Consider the following 17532-nt stretch of genomic DNA (forward strand, 5'->3'; position numbering starts at 1 on the left):
ATGCAAACTATTAATGGACAGAAAACTGTTTATGGTGCCATGGTCTCTATTTGTGGCAACACTCTGGCGCAGCATGAACTTGCAGGGTTCAAAGAGGGTGTGGGCTTTGCCTATAGTAAATGCAGACACTGTGAGTGTACTTTTGAGGACATGCAGTCATACTTCAACGAGGATTCATTTACCAAAAGGACCTTGAAGAAGCATATCAGACAAACTAATGAAATAGAAAATGCAAACACAGACTTGCTTCGCAACAGCCTAAGAACAACATATGGGATCAATCGCAGGAGCAAATTAGTTGATATCCCTGCCTTTGATATTATTCAACAGACTCCGCAAGATATTATGCATGTAATTCTGGAAGGAATAGCTCCTTTGGAAATCAAGCATGTTTTGAATCATCTTGTTCAGTCAGGGCAGATAGATCTAGACTCTGTGAATTCTGCTATTCTTGGTTTCCCTTATTCCCCTTTGGATGTTAGAGATCGGCCATCCCCGATATCAGTTAGTACGTTAATGTCAAATGATGGTAAATTAAAACAGTCGTCTGGTCAAATGCTTGTCCTGATAAGGATATTGCCATTTGTTTTGGAAAGCTTGAAAACCAATGCATTTGTGCATCTGATCATTGAGCTAATAGAGATTGTGCAAATAGTGTTTGCACCTGTTCTTACCATTGCAACAGTTTCTAGATTGAAGTCACTAATTGAAAATCATTTGAAAAAATGGAAGGAACTTTTTCCAGAGAACAATATCACACCTAAGCGGCATTATATGCTACATTTGCCCTCACAGATTAAGTCACTGGGTCCAATGATTAGACATATGTGTATGCGGTTTGAGTCTAAACATTGTTTCTTTAAACAATGGGCTTCTAAGCTCAATTTAAAAAATATTAGCAAGTCTTTGATTAATCAGAACCAAATGTATGAAGGCTGCCAAAATGCTGACCCTTCAAAGCACCAAATCTTTTCAAATGAAAGAGAGATGGGACCTGTATCTGAGGTTAAAGATCTACAATACTTACGTGGAAAATTAAGATACTTTCTAGGTTATGATGAAGTAAACAATGCTGTATCAGTCAAATGGCTTGTGATTTATGGCAATAAATACATAACTCAAAAGTCAATGATCCTTGCCAAAGTAGTAAATGATAATATGCCAGAACTTGGATTGGTCAAAAACATATTTCTTGTTGATTCTACACTTTATTGTTTAGAATACCAACCATTTCAAACTATACACTTTGATAAAAATATGATGGCATATCTAGTTGAGGTCCCGCATCTTGCACAGGCCACTGAGTTAGTGAATGCTGAAAAGCTGGTGGACTTTACCTCGTATTACACAATCAGCAGCAAGAGCCAAACCTTTGTACAGGTCAAATACCATCTTGGGGATGTAATAGAATTGTACAACGCTGAAAAATTAGTCATTGTGTGTTCCCCAAATATGATATGACTTTTGCTTTTAACGTAGCTTTGTAATTTGACTTTGGAATATCTACTTAAGAACAGTCCATAGCAGATGAAAACATACCTGCTGCAGTGCACAAAATGATGTGAATGTTTGTATAAAGATAAGCTATTTCTGTTAAGAAGCTAAATGTTTTAAATGTTACGTATGAAATGTTGAAACATTATATCAGATGTGCCATGTGCCAATTTCCAGTACTGTACCTACTATATTTTTATGAGTACATCATTTATATTGTCTGTTTGACAATAAAACTAAAGATTACACTTGGATGTTCTGGTTTTAATATGGGAAGAGTTAAAATTATAACAAAGTCATAATTTCTTATTTCTTGATTAAAATAAGAAATTATGACTTAACAAAAAGCAGTTTGTACTTTTCAGTGAGGATTATAATATGGACATTCTAGTTTTAAGCATGCAGTCACACAAAACAAGTCATAAAATCTCACTACCAAGTTAGAATATCTTATTAAGATAATGTAGGACCTTAACACTTAAAACAAGTAAAATACTCTAACATAAAATTTGTCTGGTAAGTAAACATTTCTTATCAGAAAAAAATAAGCATGTATTAACTTGATTTAAGATATTTCATCTTACTTAGATTTCAGTTTTTGCAGTGTTGGAACCCCTTCGTCGGGTTCTCCACAGCCGAGACAATGATCCGGTTGCACATGGACCTGATACATGGGATACAGCAACAATCATGTTGATATTGATATAGCACACTTTTAAGTAAAATAGCGGAAACCTTCTTAGTCCAGTACAATTCTAGTGTGGTCAAGCAGTATCACTCTTGACCTAGTCGTAACCCTCTTTTCCGGACTCTCACATTCGTAGCAATAGCCAACGGTTCACTGCCCCTCCTGGCCCTTCTCCACCAACTCCTGGAACGTATGACTGGATTCTGGAGCAGCACAACACATGCTCCAGTGGTACCACGTACTTCCTTTCCCCAGCACCCTTAGGGCGTGCAAGGTTCTCTCGATGACCTTGAATGGTCCTGTCCATAAATGTACAACAGGCTTCCCCGAACATCTGATGATGTATTGGGGCAGGTGGGACAGGGTCTTCAAGGGGAAGGGGGGGGGGCAGACCACTCATAGGTCTGATGAGGCATAGGGGCAGATGGGGCAGGGTCTCCAAGGGGATGGGGTAGATCATCCAGTGAGAAAGGGGGGGACATGGTCTCCAGGGGAATGGGGCCTTAGAACAGGTGTTAGGTAGTCAGACCCGCCGGTCTGACTCGTCCTGAAGCAGAAAAGAGTTACAGTCCCAGCATCACCTTATCTCCCATGATCAAGCAGTAACTGAGTCAAATGAGATGCGAACAGTCGAACACCAATGATTAAACACAGATATTGAAATCAAGAACCCATTCGAGGATTTAAAGTGGATATTTTTAAAGTTCAAATAAATCCCTCCTTTCACACCCTTTTAGGGTGTGACAACAAACACAATTCACCACAAACCTTCACCACATACATACAACTTCAGCCAAGCTTTTAGAATTGTAATAAAATAAATTCGAAACATATAGAAAAACCAGAAATTAGACAGGATATTTTAAAGTTTTCATAAGATTCCTCCGTTCATTGATAACTTTAATCAATACCCAATCTCCTCGTTTGACTCCTCCACTCTCTGGTTTACTGCTTCACCTGGAACAGAATTTAGCAGAAGATATCTCTTTTCTAGTTAGCATTTTTTATAAAATTGGTTAACCATTTGATTCGCCTCTTCATCATGCTATGTGAAAGGTTTAAGTTGTGGTATAGGACTGGGAAAGACTTCAATTCACATAGTAAACATACTGTATCTATAATTACCAGGCAGTATTTTCCCTTCAGTTTTCTTATTGTTGAGCAAACACATGTAACAGCATCTAATAACGAGCCCCCGCATTCAACTCCTATTAGTCATGCCTAGAAATGACAATCTGTTTCTTTGTTCCCTTCTTTAGTTAGTCTAATTTCTTTCACTCCAAAAAACCTTTTCTGTCTTTTAAAACAGTTAAGTTTAAGACCTATATTGTTTTAGATTCTCTATTTTACCAAATCAATTTTCATTATGTCAAACCAGAATCCGTATGCTTCTTAAATGAAATATAGACTAAATAATGTTCTTAATGTAGCTATTAACCAAACATTTTTCCCAACTATATTTTCTATAAAGGTCAGATAGGTAGAACTTCATAACTCGTTTTGCTGCAGTTCAAAACGAGCCAATTAGCTCAAACCATCATAACCACAATTTATCAGACTTGATGAGTCTTCCCAAATTATTTCAGAACTGAATGTTATAATAACCCTCTTCATAATACCATATATTAATACAACATTATCACAGCCTAACTGTTTATCCCAAACAGTATGCCAGGCTCTGATAAAACTCTCAAATAAAACTTAAAACCAAATTACAATTAAACTCCAAATAAAAGTACATTTAGTTATTTTCTCTTTCTCATTTTTAACCAAATTATATCTAATACCTTTATAAAAACTCTTAAAAACCCTAGATTTTACTATTTTGACTTAAAATGTTATCCCATATACCCTCAAAGTATATTCATAGTTTCCTCTTCAAAACATCAGTGTTTAAACCAATCATCTCTTCACATCCACAAAACGTTCTCATGTTTCATTTTATAACCTTCCATGATCCTCTCTAAACCAATCTTTTATGTAACTTTCCAATTGCTTCCTCATAATTCTTCACATACATTTCCTCAAACCATTCTTTGACCAACACAGCTGGTTAGCGTTTACCGTCTATTCACTTAATTTTGCTCTAGTATAACTCTTCCAATTGTATTAGAACCAATTTAAAAACCAGGGGTTAAATTTCAGCATTTTTACTGAATACCATCCCACATCACAGATTTTCCGCCTATAAATACAAGTTCTGGTCGGAAAGGCTTAAAAAAAAAAAATCCCTGTTTGGCTAGGAATTATAACAAATGTTGATCACGCATTTGTTAACCACCAAACTTGGAATTCATCTAAACGAACATATCTATCAGCATTAATACTCACATAATTATGCAGAACTACACCCTCTGGGATCACCTTTGTAAGATCTCAAGTAACGGGACTCTTTTAGCCCCCACCTTTCTCCATCTCTCCTCAGGATTTCTTTAACTTCTTGGTCAAAGGAAAAAACACACCACACTCCTCTCTATTTTTATTCAACTCAATCTGACTCCACATAAATAGACAGTGTTCAGGGACTCTAACCCTTGGAGAGGACTCTAACCTCCCTCTTGACAAAGACAACGTGTTCACTGACTCTAACCCTTGGAGAGGACTCTAACCTCCCTCTTGACAAAGACAACGTGTTCAGGGACTCTAACCCTTGGAGAGGACTCTAACCTCCCTCTGGACAAAGACAACGTGTTCAGGGACTCTAACCCTTGGAGAGGACTCTAACCTCCCTCTGGATTAAGACAACGTGTTCAGGGACTCTAACCCTTGGAGAGGACTCTAACCTCCCTCTGGACAAAGACAACGTGTTCAGGGACTCTAACCCTTGGAGAGGACTCTAACCTCCCTCTGGACAAAGACAACGTGTTCAGGGACTCTAACCCTTGGAGAGGACTCTAACCTCCCTCTGGACAAAGACAACGTGTTCAGGGACTCTAACCCTTGGGGAGGACTCTAACCTCCCTCTGGACAAAGACAAAACTTAAACACGGTTGATTTCCCACCACTGTTGGTTTGATTAGATACGATGAAACATAGTAATCGTCTAAATTTGGTTCTCAGTTCCGAATAGCAGTACTTTGAATTAACAGGTGTCTGCTTACCTTTTTTTATGTTGAGGCGCCTCTGACGATTACGTCTGCCTCCTCGTACCGGTGTATGGGTCTTTCTCCCGGAACCCTCTGGACTCCCTCTTTTCAGCGTCGGGGTCACCAGTTGAAGGACTTAAAATGTATGTGTCTATTCCAATATTTAATGATGGTATTCAATGACACAAATCTGTGTTCTAGAAAGAGTGGTCTGGAGTCGCAGCAGTCCGATAATATCAGCTTTAATGCAGCAGTTGGAAATCAACAAGTACAGAGCTCTGGGGTTGTCTAAGTTTCCCTACCCGCAACAGAGTTTGGGCTGGTTCACGAAGTCCAACTGGCTATCTTTCCCTGCCCCAGCATATCACAGGGCTCGACAATAACGATGGCCCGATGGCCCGGGGGCCAGTTAAAAGTAACGTTGGGACAGTTAAACTAGCAAGTCACTGGCCCGATCGGGCCACTGCAAATTATTTTAAAAAAATTAGCATTGTAAAAGTTAACATCCTTCATATGTTTTGCTATCTGCTAAATGCATAAATAACTTTGCAGCTCGTGGGGCGAACAGTTGGCAAATCAAGAGTTGAGTAGTGAGTGACGACTAGTTGTCAAATTGTAATTCTCTAATGTCGATACATTTTTTAACAACTGGCGTGAGACTGGCGCGAGACAATAAAGTGAAGATGGCAGCAAAGTAGAGCTACGAGCTCAAACGGAGGCAACTTTTTTTATGGAACGAAGATGCACTGTGTCATCTGTCGTATGTTCCCGTCTAAAGCAGACAAAAGGATATTTTTACAGAGGCACCGACAATTTTCGAAAACAATACTTGACCAGCCATTCTAGCAGACAGCACCTGGTTTGCGTGACAGCTAAGCGGATGGTTGACAATCCATCTTCGAGGCCGTTGACCATGCTGGTCAGTTGTCAGGAATTTAAATGTAGATGCCCATCGTGTTATTGCACGACTTATAACAACGGCATATCACGTAATTAAGACGGACTAGCCGTTCGTCTCGTTCCCCCAGGCTATTGAACTGCAGCAGAAGAATGGTGTCGACTTGGGTACCTAGTATCATACTGATGAAATGCTATGGAAGCTTTTATATATTAGCATTGAGGGACCAGTTTCAGCCAGCCAGAGTTGTGCAGAGATAGCTGTCAGCAGGGAAGAGAGCACGTCATGTTTGAGGTTAAAAGTCAATTGTTTTGTTGACTATTACCTTTTAATTTTTTATCACTAGAAATGTGATTTAATTTGAGTTCTATTTATATCCAGGATTTGTTTAATAAATGGTTAAACATGTTAACAGAATAACACAACTTATAAGTCTTTGGTTTTGTTGTAACAATGATAAATTACAACTTTTGGAGGGGGGGCCAGTAAAAACTGTCTTGGGGCCAGTAAGTTTCAAACCCACTGGCCCGATGGGGCCAGTGCCAAAAAATGTTAATGTTGAGCCCTGATATCATATACAATGCAATTGAAAACACAAGTATCAAAAAAGGGTTGAGCTTGTTCTCTCGTGCGTCAGGGAGTTGTTCTTGCCTACGTGCGTCCCACCTGCTCGGGTGCCATCTCCACCCAGTTTCAAGGTTGTTTCTGAAAATGAAGAGACAGAGACACAAAGAACAGCCTGCTTCCCACACTCAGTGTGAGACCCAATGTTTAAGCCTGAGCACACTTCTAAGTTCATAACTTTAATAAGCACAATGCATAACTTTAATAAGCACAATATATTCTTTAACAGGGAATGCGAAAGGGTTTTGTCGGTCTCTAAATGTTCTGGCTCTTCTGAGCGTACCTCTCACTATCCTCGCACCGAGCTCCACAGGATCTTATATGAACGGTGACGGCATTATCCTCAAAAATGAGTTAGTGGGCGGGGCTTTTATACCGGTTGATCTCTGATCTCGAACTTAACCGGCTCCCGACCAGGTTTTCCGTTCAGCATGTGTTACCATGGCGATCTACCCCGGTAACAAGTGATCCTCCGTCGTAGTACAGAAAACCCTGGGTTGAACCTGAAGTTACCTCGCTAACGCCAAATCTTGATTCGTAGTACAGGCCCCAGAGCCATAGAAAAAGAGAGTTGCGACACTTCCATAGACTCCCATTGTTATCGAGGAATGCGGAAGTAAAGCGTGTCACATGCGACCTGTAGTTCCAAACATTGCATTTTCCACCGTGAAACCCGATTCATTTTCAGTGTCTCCGAAGCAAGTTAGCTGGTAAATTGATGAAAATCCTTCATTTTTTCATATTTTTACCACCACATATCAATTGTTATTAGTAGTATTTCATATAGCTAGCTTTGGATAAAGTGTATCGTAAGATTATAGCTTGTTTGATTCGAAACTTAGTTAGAGCTAGACTGTAGGTCTAGCTAGTATCTAACATAAGAAACACTTTTACTGAAGCTAGCTAGAGAGCATGTGTATCATAACCAGAAGTCAGTTGGCTTATAGTCTGTCAAATTAGTTCTAATTATTGGTGTTCGTTGGCATACAAAGTAAGTCTTCTATATATAGCTCTTATTAGCCTAGTTAGTAGAGCTAGCAACAATGAATTGCAGATTAAGGGGTCCGAAGCAAGTTAGCTGGTAAATTCACAAAAATCCTGCATTTTTTCATATTTCGACCACCACATATCAATTGTTATTAGTAGTATTTTATATAGCCAGCTTTAGTTAAAGTTTATCGTAAGCTTGTTAGATTCTAAATGCAGTTGGAGCTAGACTGTAGGTTTACGTAAGCAACACTTTTACTCTAGCTAGCTGTAGGCCTACATGTATCATAGCCAGAAGATCACCACAAACAAAAGGAGTGGAAGAACACTGGACATATTGTACAATAAAATGTTTTATTGAATGCAATTGGTTGCCTTGTTTATTCTGTTCTATTTACCAAACTCCTTTCTTGTCTTAAATTGAGCAGTTGCTGGTGATAATGGTTAGATTCAACTTGCATCAAGTACTACGAATATAAGTGTTGTTAATGTGGTAAATTGTAAGTGGGCTGATGAATAAAGTCCCATTTACTTCAACAGTCGAAGGTTAAACGTTAAGTGGAACAATATAGTTAGTCCTCATAAGGCTACTGTTTGGTATGTACAGTATGGTACAGTACAGTTGGTACAGTATGGTAACTAGCATAGCCATTTCTAGCTCTGCTTCACAATATTGCGTTATGTATTATAAGTTCATGTAATACATACATGTTAATAAAGTATCAGACATACATGATACAACACACCAGTACCCAATTGACATTGTGTTAATATACCAAAAATGTCAGTGAATCGAGATGGTGCTGCTGTCTGTCCCGCCGAAAACCATTCAAACAGGTTCACAGCAGTGGGGTTTTTGTTTAACTACAGCGAGCTATCGGAACCACGTGACAAAAAAGCTCTAGCTTTTTTCCTGTGTTTCACTGGCAGTGAGTGTTCACAATGTTGTATTTCACTCCATTCTACACCAAACACGTCAGGGAGGACTACCTTTTGTAGATACGAGTCTGCTGAAGATAGCTAGAATATCGGATTTCTTTAACCGAGCCTGTTTCATTCATAATTTGCCTAAGAAAGCGACTTCCGTTGGCCGGCTTCATTGAAAACCATTCAAACCGGTTGACAGCAGTGGGTTTTTTGGAACTACAGCGAGCTACATGAACCACGTGATCACGTGTCGGCGAGATCAAAGCGTGTTGCAACTCTCTTATTCTATGGCTCTGGTGTAGACCTAACTGTAAAAAAGTGAACTTATGAACATGACGCGACCAAAACATGGCTGCCGCCTAAGTCTATGCGGTCTCCCTGGCGCATAGGCTTATTACAAAGACTTTCACGCCCCAAATCAAAATTCTGAGCCGACAGGTCTGTGGGGAATTGCTTTTTCTCCTAAAGGCTGCCCTCCTCAACCTTTTTTATGAACAATTTGCCGAGATGCAAAATGACTCACTAATGAAGAACACAGAGGAAAAAAGCTAGAGCTACAGTAGCTACTTTTCGAGTTCGGTTTTCCGTCACTTCAGACTCACGATCTAAAGGTCTAAAAGGTCTAAAACCTTCACCATAATTCAAGAGTAGTGTACTTTCACGAACCCAATCATTGATTCTAGCTTAAAATGTGTAAAAATAGGACTTGGGGACCGAACGTGGCTGCCTCCAACACTATCAGGCGATTCCAGTTGAAAACAACAATGGCCGCGGAAAAATAATTGATATTCGTAACGGCGAGCTGCGATTGGAAGCGAAATAAAACAGGAGCTAAAAACAGAGGGTGGGGCTTGGACAGCACACAATTTCCAGAAAGGATGTGTGTGCGTCTCGCCAAGCTCGCACGTGTCAAGTAGGGTGACCACTGACCACCTGTCCCCCTTTGCGCTGTATCGCACAGCATTTTCAATATGGGACGTGCGAGACAAGGGGTGAAAATGCTGTGTGACACAACGCAAAGCGCGACAGGTGGTCACCCTAGTGTCAAGGGGCAGGATGCGTCTGAGAATTTGGAGCACGCGCGCTGTGGAGCAATTCAATTGAATTCAATCATATATTGACATATCAAGGTGAAATTACTTCAGAATGATGTCATCTTGAAGGCACAAAGGTTTGAAAAACCATCAGTCAAAATTATATTTGATTTATTAACACAAAGATATTGTGGCAATGTGGACATTTACATAAATACACTTCTTTCAGCCATTTTGTATTGCATTCCTTATTCAATTTCACCCTATAGAAAGACATGTATTCTACAAATCTGTAACAATTTGGTTCATGAGGAGAAGGGTTTTGAAGGTTGTACCAAATTTGGACAGTACAGCAAAATCTATCATGGCGGACCTTATGGGTTCTTGAGGCTTTTTTGTTCCCCATGAGAAATAAGGCATGTATACCAATTTTCAGGCATTTTGGAATAATGGGGCGCTGGGGAAATGACGTAGACTTTGGGCGTGGCTTATAGCGCCACCTATGGGCGTACATGGGCCATTAGCGGTCTGGGAGTAGTGAGTGACCTGTTGTATCATTGGGCCAAATTTGAAAAAATCGGGTCAAGGACTTTTTGAGCTATTGGGCCATTTAGCGGAGAAATATAATAATAAGAATACTAACAAAAACAATGGGTTCCCTCTTACCGGAGAAACCCTAAATACTAACAAAAACAATAGGGTTCCTCCTACCGGAGGAAGGATTGCTTGCTTGATATTTCAGGCATGTTGAGCAGGTCGTCACCTCATTTTCCACATGTTCAAATTCCTTGGGTCCATGCAAACTCTTGGTTCTCTGTTCTTTTTATTCACTATGACAAGCGAACTCACCCAGTCAGTCAGCTCGTCAATTTTTTCAATCACATTAAGTCCTTCCATTCTGTCTAACTCCTCTTTCAGTGGCTTTTGAAGAGCCTCCTACCGGAGGATCCCTAATAATAAGAAGAATACTAACAAAAACAATAGGTTTCCTCGTACCGGAGGAACCCTAATAATAATAGGAATACTAACAAAAACAATAGGTTCCCTCCTACCGGAGGAACCCGAAATAATCTTCTTTTAACCTTCGCAATGTGGGGGGTCTGAGACAGCCCAACGGTTAAAAGAAAATGCTTCACTTTGTTTTTGTATGCGGTAAAGTTGTCGCAATACGACGGTGGGTCACAATGACTGATGGGTCAGAATGACCCGAAGATAACACAAGGGTTAAGAGAGTGCTGGTAGTAGACAGTGACCAAGAAATGTATTATGATGAACTCATGAGAGTACAGTGACCTGTTCAAGGACCTACGATGCCTACCTGGTGAGCACACAATCAGAGTGGACAAGAATGTGCCGCCAGTAATCAATCCATGTCAGAAAGTGCCATTTGCTCTTCAAAAGCCACTGAAAGAGGAGTTAGACAGAATGGAAGGACTTAATGTGATTGAAAAAAATTACGAGTTGACTGACTGGGGGAGTTCGCTTTTCATAGTGAATAAAAAGAACAGAGAACCAAGAGTTTGCATGGACCCAAGGAATTTGAACATGTGGAAAATGAGGTGACGACCTGCTCAACATGCCTGAAATATCAAGCAAGCAATCCTGCCGAGTCGCTACTGCCGCACCCAGTGCCCGACAGGCCATACATGAAGGTGGGAGCAGATCTTTTTGTTTGTGCTGGGAAAGACTACGTTGTAGTGACTGATTACTATTCGCTGTATCCAGAGGTGTAGACTGAGCTCCACGACAGCAGAGGCTGTGATAACAGCCATGAAGGCAGTGTTTTCCAGACATGGCGTGCCAAGTGAAGTGTTTACGACCATAGTTTTCCATTTCAAGCTTTAGACGCTTTGCAGATGAATGGAATTTTGTGCACACAACATCGAGTCCTCACTACCCACAGTCTAATGGGTTAGTGGAAAAATCTGTTCAGACGGTGAAGAGACTGCTGTACAAAGCTAAGGATGATGGGACAGACTTTTACCAGAGCTTGCTGGTATACCGCACAACACTACTTGACTGTGGTATGTCACCAGCGCACCTCCTCATAGGACGTAGGCTGAGATCAACCTGCCCATTCAAGAAAGTCTGCTGAAAATAGGGTTGTAAAGTCTGCTGTAAAACTGGCTCTTGATAATGATGTCTTTAGGATGAGGTTTCCCTGTTTTATGCTCTTAGAGCAAAAGGTCATTTAGACTCCCCTTACTGCTGCCTGTATTTGTTGTCACTGCCAACTTTCGAAATCTGAGTCAAAAACATTGGCAGACATAACAAAGTATGGCAGAAATAGACATTTCCAGAATGTCTAAGGTTTCCTGAAATGCCCTGGCAATGATAAAAAAAACGTTAACAAAACTTGTGTGCTGTAGTATAAATAAAACTCTGTGGGTCTACTATGCACAAAATCATAGAATTACTTATTTTTGACGTAATAGCTTTCTTTGTGTCTCTGATCCTATACAGTTTGTAAAACAGTTTTGAATTGTAGCGTCTCGGCTACTGATATCCTGTCGTGGTAAAAGCTCAGTCCAGTCAGGAGTTCTACGTCTCGGACTCGCGCAGCATGGAACTGAGCCCAGTCTTGGACCCACTGGAAGTCTGATCCATTCTACAGGAGAAAAGACGGAAGAAGAGCAGGGTAATATAGGAGCTCATTACATTTTCTACAGTGCTGCCTTATAACTTTGGCATGCATTAAGAAGCTATCTTTACTTATAGGCTGGTTCAAATTTGTCTACTTTATAGAAATCTAGAGAGAAGATCTTATTTGTTCCGTTAAACGAGAGATCTGTATTTGAGTCGATTTTCCACAGAGTGGACTGCAGACCCACAAAAGGATAGAATGGGTAGCTAGGCAGCCAGACTAGGTAACCAGGTGGAAAAACAGTCAGCCAACCAGACAGACAGCCATTCAGCCAAACCTGAGACGGGGGTTTACTCACAGCACAGGTCTCTGTGTGGTCGGCCCTGTGGGGGAGGAGGAAGGACCGGGCCTGAAGGGGACCCTCACAGTCCACAGGGGGGAACGATGAGTTCCCACAGCTGGTCAAGATCACAAAGTAGTGAGTGGGCATGTTCCTGTACAGGGATGGATGAGTGGGATTACTGCCAGGTAGACTGGGGTCACTGGAACATTGTACCTATTTACTGAAAAATGCTATACATGACTCATGGGATGTTATTAATCAGACGCAACACACTTACACAGAGTTTGTTGAAAAATCATCAAAGTTTCCATCATAGTCATTGTCAAAGACAGGCCCACTCATCACATTGACTCCATTCAGTTGCTGTGAGTATTTTGGCACAATGACATCATGAAAGTAGGTCCATACATCTGCAAGGATGAGATACAATTATAATAAAGTAATATTCAATAAACCAACATGAGATGGCCTGAATATCCACCCTACCACCAGAGGGCACTGTCTCTACACTGAACCACTGAAGAGTCAGGGCACATTAATGATGAATCAATCCATCTTTTAGGCCACAACAATTAACACAAGTACTGACAAAAACATTTCAGTGCTTGACAAACCTTCATTATTGTCTCAACCACCAGAGGTACATGTATTAATATAGAGTATATCATTCTAACCAGTGATCCAAGATGGCGCCGATGATGGCTGCCTCGGTCGTTAGGTGCGCTCTTTTTTGTCTTGTTTTGTCTGTTAATTCAGTGTTCTGCCAAGATTTCCGGGGTTCTCTAACTAGAGAAGTACTTCTAAACATCAGGACTACAACTCCTGTGGATTTATTTCCCACTTTTCTGCTTCCAGCGGCAGAATTAGTGGGAATTATAGTCAAAGCCACCCTCGGCTTTGTCCTAGCAGCGAAGCGCCGTAGGAGAGGCAAACGAGCCGGTGCTCTGGTGCGACTCCGTTGGCGTGGGGCACGCACAGCGTTACCGGGGATATTTCTCTCCAACGTGCGTTCACTGAGCAACAAACTGGATGAACTTCAGCTACTGGTGTGGAAAAACAGAGACTTTCATTCATCTTCCGTTGTGTGCTTTACGGAGACATGGCTGAGTGAACTGATCCCAGACTCTGCGCTACAGCTAGCAGGTTTCAAACTGCTGAGAGCGGATCGTGACCATGTGCTCTCTGGCAAAACGAAAGGCGGTGGTATTTGTTTTTACATTAACAGTGGCTGGTGTGAAGATGTGACAGTGATTCTGCAGCACTGTTCTCCTGATCTGGAATCATTTTTTATTAACTGTAGATCTTTTTACTCGCCACGAGAGTTTGCATCATTCATTCTGGTTGGCGTCTACATGCCTCCGCAGGCTAGCGTCAACGTGTGCTTGCCAGCCAGATACTGAGTGTGGAGCATGAAAATCCGGATTCCTTGGTTATTGTGCTAGGCGACTTTAACAAAGGCAATCTCACTCAAGAACTCCCAAAATATAGACAATTCATCAAATGCCCTACCAGAGAAGGAAACACCTTGGATCACTGCTACTCTACAATCAGCAAAGCATACCATGCGGTCCCCCGAGCAGCACTGGGTCACTCTGACCACGCCATGGTCCACCTGATTCCTGCATACAGGCAGAAGCTAAAGCGCTGTAAGCCTGCTGTGAGGACATCAAAACAGTGGACCAGTGAAGCTATGGAGGATCTGCGGGCGTGCTTGGACTGCACTGACTGGGACATGTTCACGACTGCTACCAATAGTCTGGATGAGCTCACAGAGGCTGTGACATCATACATCAGCTTCTGTGAGGACTGCTGTATACCAACACGCACCAGGGTAAGCTACAACAACGACAAACCCTGGTTTACAGCTAAACTCAGAAGGTTGAGGTCAGAGAAAGAGGCCGCGTTTAGGAGTGGGGACAAAGACAGTTTCAAGGAGTCGAAGAACAGGTTTAGCAAGGCGGTGAGGGAGGCTAAACGACTGTACTCAGAGAGACTAAAACACCAATTCTCTGCAAACGACTCTGCTTCTGTCTGGAGAGGGCTCAGGCAAATTACCAACTACAAGCCCAGAGCCCCCCACTCCACTAACGACTCCCGCCTGGCCAACGACCTGAATGAATTCTACTGCAGATTTGAAAGACAATTGGACAGTCCTGAACTACCCCTTCCCACCCAGGAGGCCTCCCACCTCCCCCCCTCTACAGTGACGACTCTCTCCATTTAGGAGGGTGAAGTTAACAGACTTTTCAAGAGGCAGAATCCCCGCAAAGCAGCTGGGCCGGACTCTGTCTCTCCAGCCATCCTCAAGCACTGCGCTGACCAGCTGTCTCCGGTGTTTACCTACATCTTTAACACCTCCCTTGAGACATGCCATGTGCCGGCCTGTCTCAAGTCCTCCACCATCATCCCTGTGCCCAAAAAGCCAAGGCCAACAGGACATAATGACTACAGACCCGTCGCCCTGACCTCTGTGGTAATGAAGTCTTTCGAGCGCCTGGTGCTGGCACACCTTAAATCCATCACTGACCCTCTACTGGACCCCCTGCAGTTTGCCTACAGAGCCAACAGGTCTGTGGACGATGCAGTTAACATGGCCCTCCACTTCACCCTACAGCACCTGGACTCCCCAGCATCCTATGCCAGGATCCTGTTTGTGGACTTCAGCTCTGCCTTCAATACCATCATCCCCGCCCTGCATCAGGACAAGCTCTCCCAGCTGAACGTGCTTGATTCCACCTGCAGGTAGATCACAGACTTCCTGTCTGACAGGAAGCAGTGCGTTAAGCTGGGAACACAAGTCTCTGACTCCCGGTCCATCAGCACCGGATCACCTCTGGGCTGCGTCCTTTCTCCTCTGCTCTTCTCCCTGTACACCAACAGTTGCACCTCCAGTCATCCGTGGTCTGGTGGAGACGAGTCTGATTATAGGTGGGAAGCGGCCAACCTGGTGACCTGGTGCAGCCAGAACAACTTAGAGCTCAATGCTCTTAAGACAGTGGAGATGGTTGTGGACTTCAGGAGGAACACAGCCCCACTCACCCCCATCACCCTGTGTGACTCCCCAGTCAACACTGTGGAGTCCTTCCGCTTCCTGGGCACTATCCTCTCCCAGGACCTCAAGTGGGAACTGAACATCAGCTCCCTCATCAAGAAAGCACAACAGAGGATGTACTTCCTTCGGCAGCTGAAGAAGTTCAACCTGCCAAAGACAATGATGGTGCACTTCTACTCAGCCATCATTGAGTCCATCCTCACCTCCTCCATCACCGTCTGGTACGCTGCTGCCACTGCCAAGGACAAGAGCAGACTGCAGCGTATCATCCGTACTGCTGAGAAGGTGATTGGCTGCAATCTGCCTACCCTCGAGGACCTGCACACCTCGAGGACCCTGAGGCGAGCGAGGAAGATTGTGGCCGACTCCTCCCACCCTGGACACTCCCTGTTTCAGTCACTCCCCTCCGGCAGAAGGCTGCGGTCCATCAGGACCAATACCACACGCCACAAAAACAGTTTCTTCCCTTCCGCTGTTGGCCTCTTCAACAAGGCCAAGGGACCACACTGACTCTAATGACTTCTTTCTTAAAACACACTGCTTTTTGCACTGCATTACAACATGGTATCTTGTACATTTGTATTTTTTGTACTATTTGTATTTTTGTATTTTTGTATTGTAATTTATGGCAACTTATATTTTATTTTATTGTATATTTAATTCTATTCTAATCCCACTTAGTACTGCTAGTTTATGTACCCTTAGTATAGTTAGTCCACATGTTTAAATTTTAGGTATATGTTTATCGTATGCACCTTCCTGCCAAAGCAAATTCCTTGTCTGTGCAAACTTTCATGGCGAATAAATCCCATTCTGATTCTGATTCTGATTCAGTGGTAGCATTCAATGACTTAATTTCTCATCGAGCTAAATGCAAGTGAGAACTTCAGCCTTGGTTGGCTCAAACCCAAAACCACATGTTTTTGGCTTTGTTGCACTACACTTAACAAATAAAACCATATTGTACTACTAAATTGTCAAACTTTTTAGTCTATATGTATAAAGTAACAGACATGGTCTGTCTGCCAAATCGACAGCTAGTACAGTAAAGTTTTGTCATAACATAAAGAGCAACATTAGGGAGTAGGGAGTCAGGTGGCAGAGCGGTTAGGGATGCGGGCTTGTAATCAGAAGGTTGCCAGTTCGATTCCTGGCCGTGCTAGATGACGTTGTGTCCTTGGGCAAGGCACTTCACCCTACTTGCCTCGGGGGAATGTCCCTGTACTTACTGTAAGTCGCTCTGGATAAGAGCGTCTGCTAAATATGTAAATGTAAACATTAATGTGGAGACCATCTGTAGTAACATCTAGGATGTCTTCAACCCTCCTCCCCCCGCTAGATGAAAACGGTCTGTTCTTGGAATCAAGGTAGGTTGGAGTGTGCTGTACTGTGCAGTTTGTAAAAAAGTATGACTCATTAGACAAAACCATATTTAAGACTAAACATCTGTGTAGGAACAGCCTGTACAGAAGGCATGGCATGAAATCATGTCTGGTCCATGACCTAAATGGGTTAGGGTTAGCCCCAAATCTACAGACTCTAATAAATTTCTTATCCACTACATTTAAGCAATCTAGCTTTGCTGCTGGCACATATTGTACATTGTTCACAACACAACTTACTTTGGAAAGCAGGGAACATAGGTGCCATGTTGCTGGTGATGAGGGAATCTGCTTCTAAACCATTACTGCTCAGATCTGCGGATTGAAACCAAGGAGTAAAGATGGATGCTGCGACATCATTCACAACTAATAAAGTTGTCAAAATTATTTTATGTGTTTAGTTTGAAATAATGAATACTCCTGGAAAGGAAAG

At 42.3% G+C, this 17532-nt stretch overlaps 1 protein-coding gene across 2 annotated transcripts in view; it reads right to left on the reverse strand.

Moving 5' to 3' along the window:
* Positions 1-9872: 9872 nt before the first annotated feature.
* The window catches only part of enpp1 (ectonucleotide pyrophosphatase/phosphodiesterase 1), a 34828-nt gene continuing 27168 nt past the window's right edge, over positions 9873-17532 (reverse strand). For both annotated transcript variants that reach the window (XM_067241641.1, XM_067241642.1), the window contains 4 exons: positions 17340-17414; positions 12943-13075; positions 12681-12816; positions 9873-12346 (listed from right to left, as the gene is read on the reverse strand). In XM_067241641.1, coding sequence (XP_067097742.1) covers positions 12194-12346; positions 12681-12816; positions 12943-13075; positions 17340-17414 — 497 coding nt within the window. In that variant the 3' untranslated portion in view covers positions 9873-12193. The remainder of the gene's footprint in view (positions 12347-12680; positions 12817-12942; positions 13076-17339; positions 17415-17532) is intronic.

The sequence above is a fragment of the Osmerus mordax genome, chromosome 8 (assembly GCF_038355195.1).
Source record: "Osmerus mordax isolate fOsmMor3 chromosome 8, fOsmMor3.pri, whole genome shotgun sequence".
NCBI lineage: Eukaryota > Metazoa > Chordata > Actinopteri > Osmeriformes > Osmeridae > Osmerus > Osmerus mordax.